This window comes from Corvus hawaiiensis, chromosome Z (assembly GCF_020740725.1).
Source record: "Corvus hawaiiensis isolate bCorHaw1 chromosome Z, bCorHaw1.pri.cur, whole genome shotgun sequence".
NCBI lineage: Eukaryota > Metazoa > Chordata > Aves > Passeriformes > Corvidae > Corvus > Corvus hawaiiensis.
In genome coordinates, this window is record NC_063255.1 from 70,740,168 (window position 1) to 70,755,853 (window position 15,686).

The following is a 15,686-nucleotide window of genomic DNA, read 5'->3' on the forward strand; positions in this document are numbered from 1 at the left end:
TGCCATTAAACGCCTCAGAATTGCATGCAGAGAACTCCTCTCACCTCTCTGCCTCCGGTTCGTGCACAGACTGGGTGTGTGAGTGGCTGTTCGCAACCACCTGTGAAGGTGAGGTTGTGTGCACATGTAGGTGCCAGGAGAGTGCCACCTGAGCGGTCCATGAGGGACCCAGCAGGGACAAACGCGGCATCGATCCACCAAAGCCCTCACTTCTTTAGCCTAGATCAAAGACATCAGCTCTGTGATTTTAAGCATATCAGCCAAGTTGAAGACTGACAGAAAACTATGAACTGGTCCATGACTTTTCACCATTTAGATACATTGGTCTGTATTTCATGCAGAAAGCAAACAATTCTAAGAAATTATAAAGAAACAATAAAGAGAAAAGGTCACGGAAAATAAAGTCCAGGAAGAACAGTAAGTAAAATAGTAATATAGTAAGGGATGAATAATTTACTTTCAAAGAGCTGTATGCCCATTCTGTGTAACATCGTATTGAGTACATCAAACCTGAAGGGTGACAGCATTTCATGAACCTTTGCTTTTATACATTAGAGGCCTTCTGGGAAAGACAGCATTATCTGAGTTACAGATCTAAATCCAGCCATCACTGGCATTTGGGTTTTTGAGGAAGCTGGCACAGGCAGGAGCATGGGGAGCTGTGCAGCCCAAGGCTATGTCTTGCACATCTATGTGGCAGTGGGAACACAGGAGCAAAGGCCACCCTTCCAATGCCAGGCTGCTGCCCATCACCTCCAAAGCCTGAGGTGTGATGTGAGCCACAGAGCACAGGTGCACCATGGAACAGTCCCAATGTGTGATCTGAACTCAGATTACTGGGTTACCTGCAACAGACCTCAAAAAGACCTGCAAAAGAGACACGTTGTGCTGGCTATTTCAATTTCTATTTACCAACCAGTCCCCTTGCAGCAATGTTAACCCAACTATATCACTCTTCCACTTATTTTATCTGATAGTTTGGAAAGCACCCTTATCGTGTTATTTAAACATTTCTTCTTTATGACTAAAACAGAACTATTGAAATCTTTCGTGCATTCCTGAAACACGTGCTCAAGGATCTGCTCAGGCATAACTGCTTCCGTCTGCTTCCTTAGGATTAGCAGAGAAGGGGAAAATGCAGCAAGTCTGGAAAGGAAGAAGGTCTGTACCTGAGTAAGCAGGGGATCCTTCACAGACCCCTACTTTGTAGTTAAGCTTAGGAAAGTGGTCGCTGGAACACCTCCACTGATAACACTAGTGACAACCCAACACAGGAGCTATCCTTCAGTCTCACATGGAAACAATTGCAAAAGATATATGGCTGGAAATGGTCATTTTATATTCAAGTGACATACTGGATCTTATCCTTGCTGCAAATTTCAGTGACAACACAGGTACTTAAAAGCAAAATATATCAGATTTTGTCTTTAAGTTGGTTTCTCTACATGTTACCAGATTTTTCTTCACACTATCTGATTAGAGAATTCAAAGCTTACTAGAAACTGAAACTTTTAATTTTATTTGTGGCTTTATTAACTTGTCTTTTGGCTGGTTTGCCCTTCTAGACAACCATACATTCAAAATTACTGCAAGGAGTTATGCTTTCTCAGAAAAGCAGTTGAATCCTTCAAAATAGTGAGATAATCTCTGATTTGTTAGGAGTATTTTGTCTGAAACTTTGTAGTTCCTATAAAAAACCCCTGGCTTAGGTTCATCTGTTTGATTTACCAATGGGCCTGTGAACAGCAGAACACTTGATTTACAAAATAAATATAGCAAATCTGGGTGTAGAGTAAATGGCACTGCTTTGCTGCCCTATTTGGAGAATGGGAGTTGTGGAAAGCACCTGGCATGAAGGGGAACCCTCAGTCCCTGCACAGGAGGCAAAGATGCTGGCAGACCCTGGCCCATGCACATCTGTAACAGCATCTGCACTGGCAGGAGCAGGGCAGGAACCTCCCTCTGCTCCTGCACATGGTGGTGGGAGCCCTGTAAACCTGAAGAAGAAGCAGCCACTGAGAGGTGGAAGACGCTCTCTGAGGTGAAGAAGGTGTCTTTGCACCAAGCAGCTGTCAGTTCTCACCAGGCACAGAGCTGAGATATCTGTAGTACATTGTCTTCCTGCAGCAGTGAACCAGCACTTGCCTGCTTGTTGATCTTCCCTACTCTGGATTTCCAATGAGAAACAAAATCAGAGGGAGGGTCTCAGAAGCAAAACCTAGGATTGAGATGAAAAAAATACGGGAGGTAAAACCTGATTGCACAGATCTCCTCTTGAGGACATCTGCTGCATTATTTTTGTCTTCCACCCTTTCTTTCTTTAGGAAGAAGATGTAAGGAGTCAGTCTTCTCCCTCCAACTAATAATTTTTTATACTATTGAATAACTTCAAATACATTTTACAAGAAACTAACATGTAACCAACCATCTCTCTCACTAGGTGGAACAAATCAGGCAGCCAGCAGAAGAGATCTTTTTAGTCCCATCATCAAGGAAAATGCTACAAGACAAGATACTTGATCCATATATATCTGAATGCTCATGTGGTGCTCAAACTAAAGACACTTTAATGAAGCACCCTCTCAGGACTCAGGAAGAAAGAACTCTTATTTATGAGAGACATGGAGTTGTCAAGTTTCTCTTTTTTGAGTTTGTTCAATTATTCATCCTTCCAGACAGTCACAAGTGCAAACTTATTCCAGGGCAGTTGTAACTGCACAGAAAACCATGCTGACTTTTTTGTTGGCAACAATGTTCCATACCACATATTATCAAATCTTTATGGAGTTTTAGATTAAATCTTGATTTTTAAATGAAGGACATAATTTTAACAGATTTTATTGCATGCTTTTCCAAGTTTCTTATAAAAAAAATGCATCAATGTGTTACACAGAAAGATATAAGAACCCCAGTGAAGCAGGCACAGTCAGATGCAAGGAAAAGGGCCAATTTGCAACCCTGTAATTTATTATACCTAGCTCTACAGTTGTTAGGTTTTGCTCACTAAAATATAATTCAGAATTGTCATATTTTATTACCATAAAGTGTGGTAATAATTACAAAGTATGGTAATATGTTATAGTCAGGAAACCACAATGGTAAAATGAAGTAATTTTAAAACACATTAAATAGAAGGTTCATATGTTTACTTCCTGACAGACAGCATGCTGAATTTCTGCTATTGCTGCTTATCAGATGGACTCAGCTGAGCAGAGTATTTGGAAAAGCACATTTCAATAATGAAATATACTGTTTGTTTACACTCCAGCTGTTGCCTATCCTTACTATTGCACAAGAACTTGTGGCAGAAAATACAACAAAATCCTCCCATCCAGCACTGTTCACCAAACAGTCAAATCTGTCAGTGTCCAGAAATCGAACTACCATTCATGGTGCTTCATTCAGGCACCATCTAACACATCTCTTGAAGAAAGCCCTGATCACCAACTACCTGAACGAAGGAGACACCCTGTTTCTTATAAGTATCAGATCTCATTGTTTCTAGCTCATGAAGTAAAATGCACCACCATGCACTCGTATCTAATGAAGTGGTAAGTGTGGGGTGGTGCTGATTCCTGAAAACACTGGCTTCAATATTCACCTCTGCTAGGGTTTGGCTCTTCCAACACAGAAGTCTGTGTAAAGTTCAACTGAAAAGAAGGACTGCATGAAATTTAAAGTCTAGGCACTCCCTGGATTTTTTGATAGAAACAATAAAAGTGAAGGTAAAAGGCTTCAGAAAGCATTCTACACATGCCAACAAAATAGTGTAACAACATCATGCAAACCAGTCACTCAGAGACATAAAAATCATCAGGAAAGAGTAAATGAAAACGGAGAAAACCAGGGTCATTGCGAGTTCAAACTATCCACAGTTGCTTACGTTTCAGAGGATCAGTTAGGAATCTTGGGAGATTAAATGAGGAGTCTTGATTCACTCATGCTATCCGGGCCACAGAAATAGAGCCACTGAACTGAAACAATGACTGATAAATTTTTACATTGCCTGTTTAAGAGGGATCAGTGCCAGTCAATCTTCATTTGTGACAACTCCTTGGCATGTCCGGAATCTCCCCCAAAGAGGGCAGAAATTCTCTTAGCATTTTTTTCAAATCATAGGCGTGAGGGTTCTAATAAGTTTCCATACAACCTAATGAAAAAAATGCAGTTTTGCGAACAGTTGTCTCGCTAAGAGGCTGATATCTTAGTCAGTCTAGTACTATGAAATCTGAGATGCAAAATTGCATAAGGCTATAATAATACTACTGAGTAATTTTTTGGCAGCTGTCCGTCATTTCACAGGTTCCCCTGTAATTTGCTACTGAAATCAATGTGTCTTTATTCCTTACCATCATTAACTGATGCATGAACAGGAAGACACAAGGAGACAAGACTGCCCTTGCCTGTCCTACAAGCACAGTTGGCTTAGGAAACAGAAAAACACAGTCCTGGAGGGCTGGATAAAAGGATTTCCTTAGGCTTCAGTAAATCTTTTTGGGGATAAAGCAGTGACTTCTACAAAGGTGCTTCTGTTTTGTGCCAGTTCCTTGGGTAAGCAATTTTCTGCCTGGTAGCCTACTGCAGGGACCAGGGGATGGGGGAAGGCTTATACACAGATGTTTTCAGGCCTTTCTCACTACACAGGATTCTGTAAAATTCATTAAAACTCTACATTTTTTCAAACCTCAGAGAGGTTTTAGGGAATTTAATGTAACATTTAACCAGATGGCTTTCAGTCCTTAGTGAAATACTGTAATATGTGTCCACACCACTATAACTTTATCAAGATGAAGGGCAGCAGTTACTGGTGGCACTCCTGCAGTGCCAGTTAACAATTCTCCTCTATCTTTTCATGCACAGCTGGGTGGTTTTCTGCTTTGGTATTTTTCTCTAGGGCAATTACTGATACCTCCTCAGTTCTCATCAATTCTTCTTGACTCTTTATGTAGGATCCAGCTGCTAATTTTTACTGTTTCTACACAATATGTGAGGATCTCAGGATGCTTTAGGAGCTTCTCCAGCTCAGAAGCCTTCAGAGCCCTGCCAGGCTCATACAGCAACATGTACTTTTTGGAGATGCAGAGTGTACAGTGTATCCCTTAGGTACTTGGATGCCCTATACCTGCATTACAGTTTGCAAAATACATGCAATAAAAATTATTTTAATAAAAGGACTATTAGCAGTGTAAGGTCTGAGACAAATGTAGTCTTCTTCCTTTTCTTGTGCTTATTAATTGCTAACAATGTGCTGGGTAACGTACAGAAGAGCAATGTGTGGCTGTCTAAAGACAAGACTCAGATTCTCACAGAGCTTGTTTCCTGTGCTATTCCCCCTCTAAAGGAGACATCCAGGCCATCATCAAACAATGCCTCAAGAATCAGTGAATCAGGCAGATAGACCCAGCCTTTGGACGGGGTCAGCACTCTCTTCACACAATATTTTCAACAATCTGTCTTATAAATGAAGGTGCAGGTAAATCTCCCATCTCCCTGAGATGAATTGGGAAAAGGTCAAATCCTTGAGTCCCCAGTCAGTTCTCAGACAACAATTTCCCTGCAAATGTCAGTCTCTTGGACTAAGTAGCAGCTACTGACTCAAACACAGCTTCATTTGGCATTGTATTTGTGGTGTGCTGAGAGTTAAAACAAGTGCTAATTAGTCACTTTCATTGTTATTTCCAAATACTTTCCAAAATTAATACTGTAGTGACGTGTTTCCAAAACAAGAGAAGGACAGCTTACTAAGATGAAAGCATAATATAAAACAGTAACAATTAGGCAAATATGACCCTGACTTTTTGCTGCACTGGACATTAACTGTAATACAGTAAATCTGCTCACTCCATTTCCTCTATTAGTGATAATAGCAAATACAATACTCTCATTTCCTCATTGCTGATGGTAGCATTGCTGGGCTCCTTTGACTGTAACTCTTCTTCAGTAGGTGCGCTGCAAAAGGAACTTTGTACTCAGCTGAAAACAGATCTCAAAAAATGTTTTTGATAAAATAATTCTGAATCAAGGTGCTAATAAATCAAGTTAGTGTGATAATAGATCCCATTCTGTTACCCTCCTCACAATTTAAGTACATTGATAAGAAAAAAATAGTTTAAAATCTGTTTGCAACAAAAAAGAAAAGCAATCAAATATAAGCTTGCAAAATTATGAACCTACTCATTAAAAATGCCTTCACCCTCTAAGCAGATTATCCTGTGTATGGGACCATTATTGAACATTGCTTCAGAAACAGCACATTTGAAACAGAAATGCATTTCTCTCCCAGGCAGTGGCAGCACTTCAATAGGTTTCTTACATAACTTGACAGTTTACCTACATGCTTATTTGTTCTTAACAGCAGTGTGACAGAACAGTGTCCCAGGGCACTGATGAAGCCCCTGTTAAAATGTTGTCACCAAATGGAAGAAGAGGCCAAGAAAATTTCCCAGCTTCCATGGAGTCATCTCTGTACATGATGTGTTAAACCACCCTTCTCCAAAAGGATTCACCTTCAAGCCTCACAAACAAATCTTGAAGAAAGAAACATTTTGTGCCCAGACTAGATAAAACAGAAATTATTTTTTATTTAATAAAAACCCAACAAGAATGCCTTAGGATGGACAGATGTTGTTATTTCTTACTACAAGTCCTTAAGTTGTATGCCACGCCTATGGCAATGCTCCCAGTTCAGGGAAGAATGAATGTAATTGACCTGGAAAACACATCCTGATATCAGTCCAACCATCAGTCCTTGCCTGCCTTCACTGCAATTATAAGATACAATGCAAGCAAACAATAGATTCTCCCCTATTTTCATTCCTCCTCTATGTCTGACACTCTGCCTTGATATACAGGATTTATTGTGCTTACGAGGCATGTTTTATTATGGAAGTCCTTTTTAGAAATATTGCTAGAACCTCTTTATTCTGCAGTCTAATAGGACCACTATTAAAGTAGTGTTTATGCTATTTAAACAGGCTGTGAGCCTGTGTGTTAGAATGGGAATGGCAAAGTGGACCATACTGTCAGGGAATACAGTACAACATCATAATCCTTAGCAAATTCCTTCTTACAGTATCAAACATTTCTCCTCTTAGTAACAGTCACACAGTTAAAGCACACACTGAATCCAGCCTAAACCTGCAAGCTTCTGAAATTCCGCTTTCAAGCAAACAGAAGAATTTTACATTTCCCCTTCCTTCCCCATCAGAAAAGCAGGGGTTAGACCTGCTTTCTGATCTGTTAGATCAGAACACCGGCTCTTTCTTAACTTCATCCTTATGGATAACAACACTTATGCCAGGAGCAGACTCAGAAAGCCACTCTCTACTGCCAGAGGGAGGATGGAAAACACTCAGGATTCATCAGTGAATGGGGAGAAATCTGAAGGTTCAAATGCCTCTTCTGCTGAAATGAGAATCCTTTGCAAAATCTTCTAAAGAGATGAAGTGAATAGTTCTTCAATATCTTCAATCAAGCATAGGATTCTTCTTCCTACAAGGAGTATTCCCAAATTTTGCTACTATTTTAGACAAGTCTTTATCCTCAGTTGTAATACCTAGGCAGCCCTGCCAGTCTCTTCTGTGAATTTTAACTTCATTTTCTACAGAACTGAGCTCCAGGTTTCTTCCCAATTCTTATCCTTTTTTATGGCATGCCTTTTTAGCCCTTGCTAAGTATGTATTGATAATGTAACACGTTTGCCTTGCTCAGAATTTCAGAAGCCTGTGACAAATACACCTCAATTAATTTTACCTTGTACCTGGTGGCTAAAACTAAAATCCATTTGTTGTCTCTATCTCCAGAAAGAACTAAGTCAATGACTGTATAGAAAAAAGGAAAGGAGGGTGAGGCAGAGGAATAGAAACTCCTGCAATTAAAGGAGGCTTTGATTTATCACCCTGGAAGAGACTAGTTAATTGACAGAGATTTATAGACTTTAAGCAAAAGGATTACAAGCTTGTATTCTTATAAGTAAAATTGTACACTGGGTGTTTTGGTGAAGGGTTTTAAAATATAATAGTGTGATTTTATATAGTTTAAGTTAAGAATGTAGATGGTATAAGAGAGACATCTGTGTGTACGTGACATGAGAAGTTATTGGTCAAGACATAGCTGCACTGCAGTGAGAAGTGCCACAGGTGATAGGTCACTAATCTAAAACAAAGTGTCGTTTTAAGTATCTTTTGGATTAGAAAGTTATAAATTATGATGTAACCCTAAATCTTGTGACTAGTCCCCATTACTCGGAGGTGTTGTAAAATCTCACGCCTCGACTGATGCGTTTGTTATTTTAAACAATAAATTCGTGTAATTGCATAGTCCCATCCCTTAAAGTTATTTTCCTCCGACACGTGAACGTGCGGAAATTTGACAGAAACCTCTGCATAATCTCAATCTCTTGTACAGTTTTCTTTGAATGCCAAAACCCCCAAATATCTAAATCAATACGCTTGAGTCTCATCCTGTCTTTAGATTACCTCATTTGGCCTAAACTCTAATTGTCAGACACACTAATGCCTCAGAGTTTGTAAAATGCACCTGCAAGCTGCATGTTCATAGTACCTACATCTTGCCTGCTAACATATAGTTCATTATTGGACAGATCAAAATTCTCTGAAATGAATAGAAACCTTTAATCTAGATTTTCTCTCTCAAACCTGCAAGTTACTTAAGTGCCCTCAGGCTTTGCCATCATCCTGAGAGTTCAGCATGCTCCCAGTGAATTTAAGATGACAAGGAACTGAACAGAGGTTCAGATCTATAATGAAGCTTGAAGAGGTTGAAAATTTAAATTAAAAAATAGAAACGGAGGGAGTCCCACATATAACTTCAGGAAAATGTTCCTATCTAGACAAGATAATGGGCAGTCTAAGAAAACAAATTATTGTAAAACTTGGTGGGAAATTAATTTAGAGACGTACGGATGAGTTGAAAACTACATATTGTAGGTATGCTAGTAAATACCCTAAATACAAAAACTAAACTGCTATACAAAATTTCAAATTTAAATATATTGAAAAGAGTAATTTAATCCCTAAGCAGAAAGTTATCCCTTTGACACTAATGCAGAGTAGGTAAGAAGGAAGAGCATTTATTTTTAGTGATAAATGTAAGATTTTGAAAGTACACATTAAAAAAAAAACCAAAACAAAACGGTGTGTACTGGTTTAGCCAAATTTAGAAATACATCCTCTGAGACAAGGCAGGTCACCACCCCTCCCCCACCAGGTTCGGAAAAAAATAAATTTTCCTCTAAGGAAAGAGAAAGAGATAAAAACTATTTATTTAACAAACACATGGGAAAAGAAAAAAAATGCTAAATAATAAAATCTCTTGCTGTGGAGAAAAAACCTGGGAAAGCGTTAGAGTCCTCCCTTTGGTCTCCTCGAAGCTGGGGCTTGGCCCAGGGCCAGGCCCTCTGTGCCCGGTGGAAAGTCCTCCCAATGTGTTCTGATATTGAAGCAGTCCAGTAGAAAAGGGAGAAAATCCGAAATTCCAGGGAAGGAAAAAAAGTTCAACTCTCAGCCTCTCTCTGAAGAAAAAGAAACTGAAACAACTGGCCAAATGCTGACTGGAAAGCAGCAAGCCGGGTGCTTCCTCGCTCCCCTGCCGCAGCTGGAAAAAAAGTCGCTCTCTCTGTGTGACCTTGAACAAGCTGCAAACTGCTTTGAAAAAGTTTTGCTCAGCTTTTCCTTCCCCCTCTCAGGCTCAGTTTAGAGGCATAAAAAGGCACAAAAATTAATTTCTGGGCATAGGGCAGCCATATGGGATACACATCATAAGGTCACCCCAAGACACAGTGTAATTTTATGAAGTTTGACCAGCTAAAAAATAGACATCTCTTAAAGAAATGTGCAATATTCTTTTTGTGACCAATCTTTCGAGGACTACTTGGATACCAAAACAGCAATAACTCATTCTGCAAGATACCCAGTGAAGATCTGGGCTCAGGATATCTGCGTGCAGAAATACATTCATTACCAAAAAAAAAAGAAAAACTGCTACTAGAATAAGCACGCAAGAAGACCACACTGCATGCAACTCATTTTATGAGAGAAATTACAATGGTATGCCAAGTGCCCTCAAATACCTCCTCTTTAGGAATGAAACTTTAGGAATGAAAAGATTCCATCTCATCTCCCTGTGTTGAGATGTCAGGTAGCAAAAAACCTCCCCACCTGCTCTGAACAGCACAGCAGAAGAGCTAAAGGGATGAACACTGGTTTGACCTAGTTTTGTACAAGCCTTTTATCTTATGAATGGAGCTATCTCCCAGCTTGAAGAACAATGAAAGAATAATGGTAAAGGCAAAAATGCAGAAGAGAGAAAAAAATGTAATTTGTTCCCACTAAGGGCAAATACAGTCACCGTCTGGGAACACCAGATCAGATGTAAACAGCAGAAAGGAAACTCATGAAAAAAGGCAAAATTAATGTGGCGTACTGCTTTTGTTATTTTCTCTGATCTTGGGATGACAGATGTCTGATATATTCATGATGGTTTGTGACATGAAGATTCAGAATTAATTTTCTGTGTGCTACTCTGGTTGCTTGATTAATTCTTGGTAGGCCAGTTAGAGCTGGGCTTACAGGTATTCAGGTATTACAGAAAACAGACAGACCTAGAAGCTTTATGGATTAGTCCATTATTTAGTCCATTTGCTTTAACAATTTCAAAAGGAATTGAACAAAAAATGCTTATGTGCTTTTAAAATTCCATTCTACACTTCTCATTAAATTCTTTAGACGTGTCTCATAAAAACAGTTTCTGTATGAAGACCTAATACCTCCTCATGTTAATGATCCACTGCAAGGACAAATCCATGACTAGAGCAACAGTCCTGAACAGGGGACTTATAAAATATTTAGTTCAAGAGAGGTCAGCAAAAGGATGGCTGGATGCTGTTTTTTCAAAGAACAATTTATAAAAATTGCATAGGTCAAAAAGCCTATGTATTGTCAGAAAAGTATTCACTGGCATTGCCTATTGTACAAATTTTACAAATATTTGGTTTTAGGAATGATCTATGGACACATTTCCTTTTATTTTCAAAAGATTATGCTGTTGCAGCAGCATTTTCCAGTTTCTAACAATAACTCCTCTCCCGCTCACAAACACCATTTTGTCAAGTTCATAGCCCCGATCTATCAGAGTACTTCAGCTGGGCTGCAAGATCCCAAGCTGGTAACTGCTACTTCCATAGCTTTTCCAGCCTTGGCTTAGATATTCAGTGTCAGCTGTAAGAGCAGAAGTCAATTCAGTTCATCCTAATTAGGGATCTAGTACAGGGAACCATAAAAATCCTAATTATTGCTTATATTAAAATTAGTTTTTCAGTTTTCATACATCACTGTTCCATTAATTTCAGCCAAGCTATTACAACTCATAGAAGGTGAAGATTTTTCTCTAGTTTCTGGTTTTAAAATAAAGAGCTTAAACACCTTCTGAAACATGTTTCAGCAAAAGTAAATCATCATTTTTTGTAAAAGACTGTTAAATAACATAGAGCCATCTTAACTGGGACACTTCAATTGCAAGAAAAAGTTAGTCATAAAATAATAATCTGAGCCAATTTTAAAAGTTTATACAAACGCATTATGATGTGCTACAAAATACATAATTTAAATTTCTTTGGATGAGATTGATACAGTAGACATCAGATCATTCAGAAAGGACCATGAAGTGAACATGCGTGGTCTTGCACTATAATGCAGTTAGTGGAATAAACACCAGTTCTCACATCTTTTTTTAGTGTGGACAGGCTCACAAATAATACTAAACCATGATTTATAGAGACTTTTCACACTGAGGTATTTTGTTACCATCCCAGGTATATGCCCAGATCGGTCTGTTCCTTCTGATTAACAGAATTACTGCTGTAACCAGTAATCTCTTCTTCTCTAGACACCTTCCACAGATGTCAGTCATCACCACCAGTCCTTTCCTGAGGACAGCTCCTTTGACACTGAATCTCTCTGGATGGCCTGTACATAACCTGCCTCACCACTAACATCCTTCCAATGAGCCCTGCGGGCTGACCTCTCTTTTTTCTTGTCCAACATGTCCTCTCTCTTCTGTACTGGAAGTGAACAGTGCCAAGACATACACTGAACATTGGACAAATTAATTTCTTTAGTGTTTCCCTAGTATCTGATTGCTGGTTTGAAGAACATCTGGTGTGAAATTAGATGGAAGAGTTACAGGTGACTAAGAAGCACAGGAAATGCACAGAAATACTGTATGTAGACACTAGAAGCCTTCCTCAATAATCTGTATACCTTTCTCTAAGTAACAGAATGTGAAATTTTTGTATAAAAAATTCCAATGTTTGAAAAGCACAAAACATATAGAGGAAGAAGTTATATTAGAAACTGCACAACCTACTGGCAGCAATTATTATTCTGCTCTCTCTCAATAGTACTGTCATTCTGATTGAAGTGCAATTCTCCAAAGTGCCACTCATTACCTTAAAAAATACCAATATGGAATTAATTGTAGGAGGAAACTTGTGCACACTGCCTCTTTCAAACACAAGTATTTACTGAGCCACCACGGATTAAAGATCAGGTGCTGAACATGAGATACCAGATAATACTCACAGCAACTGCCTCCAGGATTTGTTTGACCGCATCAGCAGCATCTCGTTCACTGTAATATCCCTTTTCCACAATCCTGCAGAAAAAATAAACAATTAAGCCTTAAGGTGAATAAACAGTGAAGGTAGATGCTTCTTTTCAAAAATGAGATAGCAAGAAATCGAATTTAAATATGACAGTGGATTGTTCCCAAGAGACTAGAAAACAACCCTTTTGCAATTTAAGTTACCTTTGATTCCCAGTTAAATGAAAGACAGGAGGTAAAATATCATCTGGATAAGATGCTCATACTATATGTACACATTCAGTTCAAAGTTTTTGGAACTTTCTGACAGTCAAGGAATCTGAATTACTGAAAGATAAAACTACTCAATATTTAGGAACTGATTTTTCACTTTTATACTTAACTTAAGCCCCCCCTCCCCAGTTAGTTAGTTAATTGGTTAGTTAGTTAGATAGTTATAAAACAAAAGCACTATGCTATGCACACACAGGTCTGAATTATTCAAGAGAAAAGGTTGGCGTAAAAATTTACTAGCTTCAAATTATTCCTCGAGTGTGATGGGCTGAACAACTGTCTTTTTCCCCCATTATCATGGTGTCCCACAGTGGTAGGGAGGAGAAGAGAGATCCAGCAGGCAGGCATTGCGCAGCAAGATTGATTTATTAATTATTTTACAATTCTTTTATAGACTTTTTTCTTCATAGTCTAATTGGACAAAGGATCAGCCACCCCTTGGGGTGATTGGCTAAAATCCTAAAACACCCATTGTCAAAATATTTTCCTACTGTACCATAAACAAAGGTTTGCAAGGTCGCAGGTGTTCAAAGTTTATAGAACTCTGCTAATATCTTCCGTGAGAGAGAAAAGTATCTCACAGGACTGGGAAGAAGCAAGAAAAATTCTTGCTAGCAGCAATATTTGTATCCATACCCCATCAGTAGAAAACTGGGGATGCTGTATGCAGAGAAGCACACTTTTATTACAACTAAAGCCACTTTTTTCTTTCAGAAAAGCTACTTTTTCTTACAGAGTCAGCAGTAGACGCAGATTTGCACAATGACATAAAAGCAGTTAATAAAAGAAGGATCTATCTATTAAGATATCCTAACACTCCATTTAAGACACTCAACAATCTTTTTACTAATGCTTTTAACTGAGCACAGTATTTGTGAGCTACAATAACTCTCCCTCAGAGAGTTACCTGAAAGGTCAGACTTCTGATCTGAAGTCTTGGTATTTTTACCGTATTAATTCTTCAAAGCCTAAAAAAACATAGATAGATGTTGTCTAGAAACAGAACCTGTGGTGCCTATGAGACGTTTTATAAAACTATGTTCTGCAAGCAGACAAGCCAGTTTTATGAAACAATATCCTAAAATCCTCATGAAGCAGCACAGCAAGGAACCTTTAATGTCTGGAGTCACTGAAAAGACCTTCTGCCCCAAGATCCATAAAAAGGCTCTGATGATGGCAGGAAAGCTATCCTTCTTTCTCCCCACCGCTCCTGCTTTGCAGTAACTTCTTATCACTTCCTTTTACAGAAATAACAGATTCCTGTTGAGTTACAACCAGTGCAGCTCGTCACAGCTTCACAAAACTGACAGGAAAGGTGTTGACTGACCTACACAGGAAAAGCATTACTTTATGCTCATTAGAGGATCAAGTGATTAGAGGTAAGAAACAATGCAAGGATAGTACTCCACCACAAACGAGGCAACGAGCATGGCACTGTGGAAAGCAGTCTACACAGGTATGTTCCCAATCAGCCACAATTACTTTACCTTTACACAATTCACAGAGAACTGAGTCTATTCAAGTGGCATCAGTAACAGCAAATAATCCCTTTCAAGCAGATCTTCTATTTCACCACGATTTCTTTGCTTCATAATTGCTTGGGATTATTTCTAGAAGCTGGTTTGATTTGGATTCTTTGGTTTTTTTGGCAACCCTTTAGCTGTCATGCTGTATGCACTGCTTAAATACCTTTGCTTTTTTTGTGCCTTCACCCTTCCCCTGTTTTGATCATCTGTTTACACCATTAGGGAGAGCTTTACTAGAACTTATCACCATAAGGGGAAAAGGAAGCAAAGCTCATTGAGACATTGTATTAGTCTTTTACCCTGAAGTATAGGAAAGGGGTTACAAAAACCCACAAATTACACAATAAAATGCTACATTATGCTTGAAGGCTAGATTACTCCTCAGACATTTCAGGCTGAATTATCCTCTTCTGTTAGATTACATTTTGAGACCTGAGCCCCAGTGATGCTATTGCTTAGTCTTCATTCCACCAAATATACTGGCTTTGCTTCCTCCTACTTTTTAATTAAAATGAAATTTTTAGTCTCAGCCAGATGTACCTGTCTGTAGCATCCACCCTGCCCCATGCACTGAGTCTACAAGGTGCAGGATAACCCTGTGCACCTGACCTCAGAAATGCATGAGGCAGGTTCTAAGGCTTTGAACAGTGTTTAGAATACCCTGATTTTCCAAAACATCTCAGACTAAGATCAGAGAAATACGAAGCAATGCAGTTACAATTCAATTTGCATTTCTCCCTTAATCCAAAAACTTTGTCTTTTTATGGTGTGGTAACTCAGTCTTTGTTCTGTCTTTTTCAAATACATAAACCAGGGGAATGAAAAAAAAAAATCCCTTAAATGCATTCTGCTTCTTTGTATTTTCCTCCACTCACCAAAAACAAAAAAAAAAGAGGAGCTTCCTGCAAATGCCCAGCCAGTGCAGAAAAACTCCTCTATTTTCGTGACCACTGGAAACAAGGGAAAAATCAGAGATGCTCAAGACTGCCCTCTTGACCTCGAGATGAGTCCACACTAACTTACACAATATATGCTGGTAAGGATAGCATGCTGCTCTCATTATTTATATTAAACACATAGCAGAAGAAACACACAGACCTTGTAGATGAAGCTTTGTAATTTACACTTTACAATAAATAAATGTAATGAACTGTGGACCCATATTTCTGGAGAGCAATTAAAAACAGCTGTAGAAATATTGTGCAATGCAGTGGACCCATCTGCTAATGCCACATGTGAATAACATGCACTGGCAAGCCAATTACA

General features: G+C 38.9%; 1 protein-coding gene across 1 annotated transcript in view; it reads right to left on the bottom strand.

Moving 5' to 3' along the window:
- CAMK4 (calcium/calmodulin dependent protein kinase IV) overlaps positions 1–15,686 on the bottom strand; it is a 149,594-nt gene that overhangs the window by 44,498 nt on the left and 89,410 nt on the right. Inside the window, exon 5 of the mRNA XM_048290934.1 lies at positions 12,600–12,672. Within this exon, the coding sequence (XP_048146891.1) occupies positions 12,600–12,672 (73 nt within the window). The remainder of the gene's footprint in view (positions 1–12,599; positions 12,673–15,686) is intronic.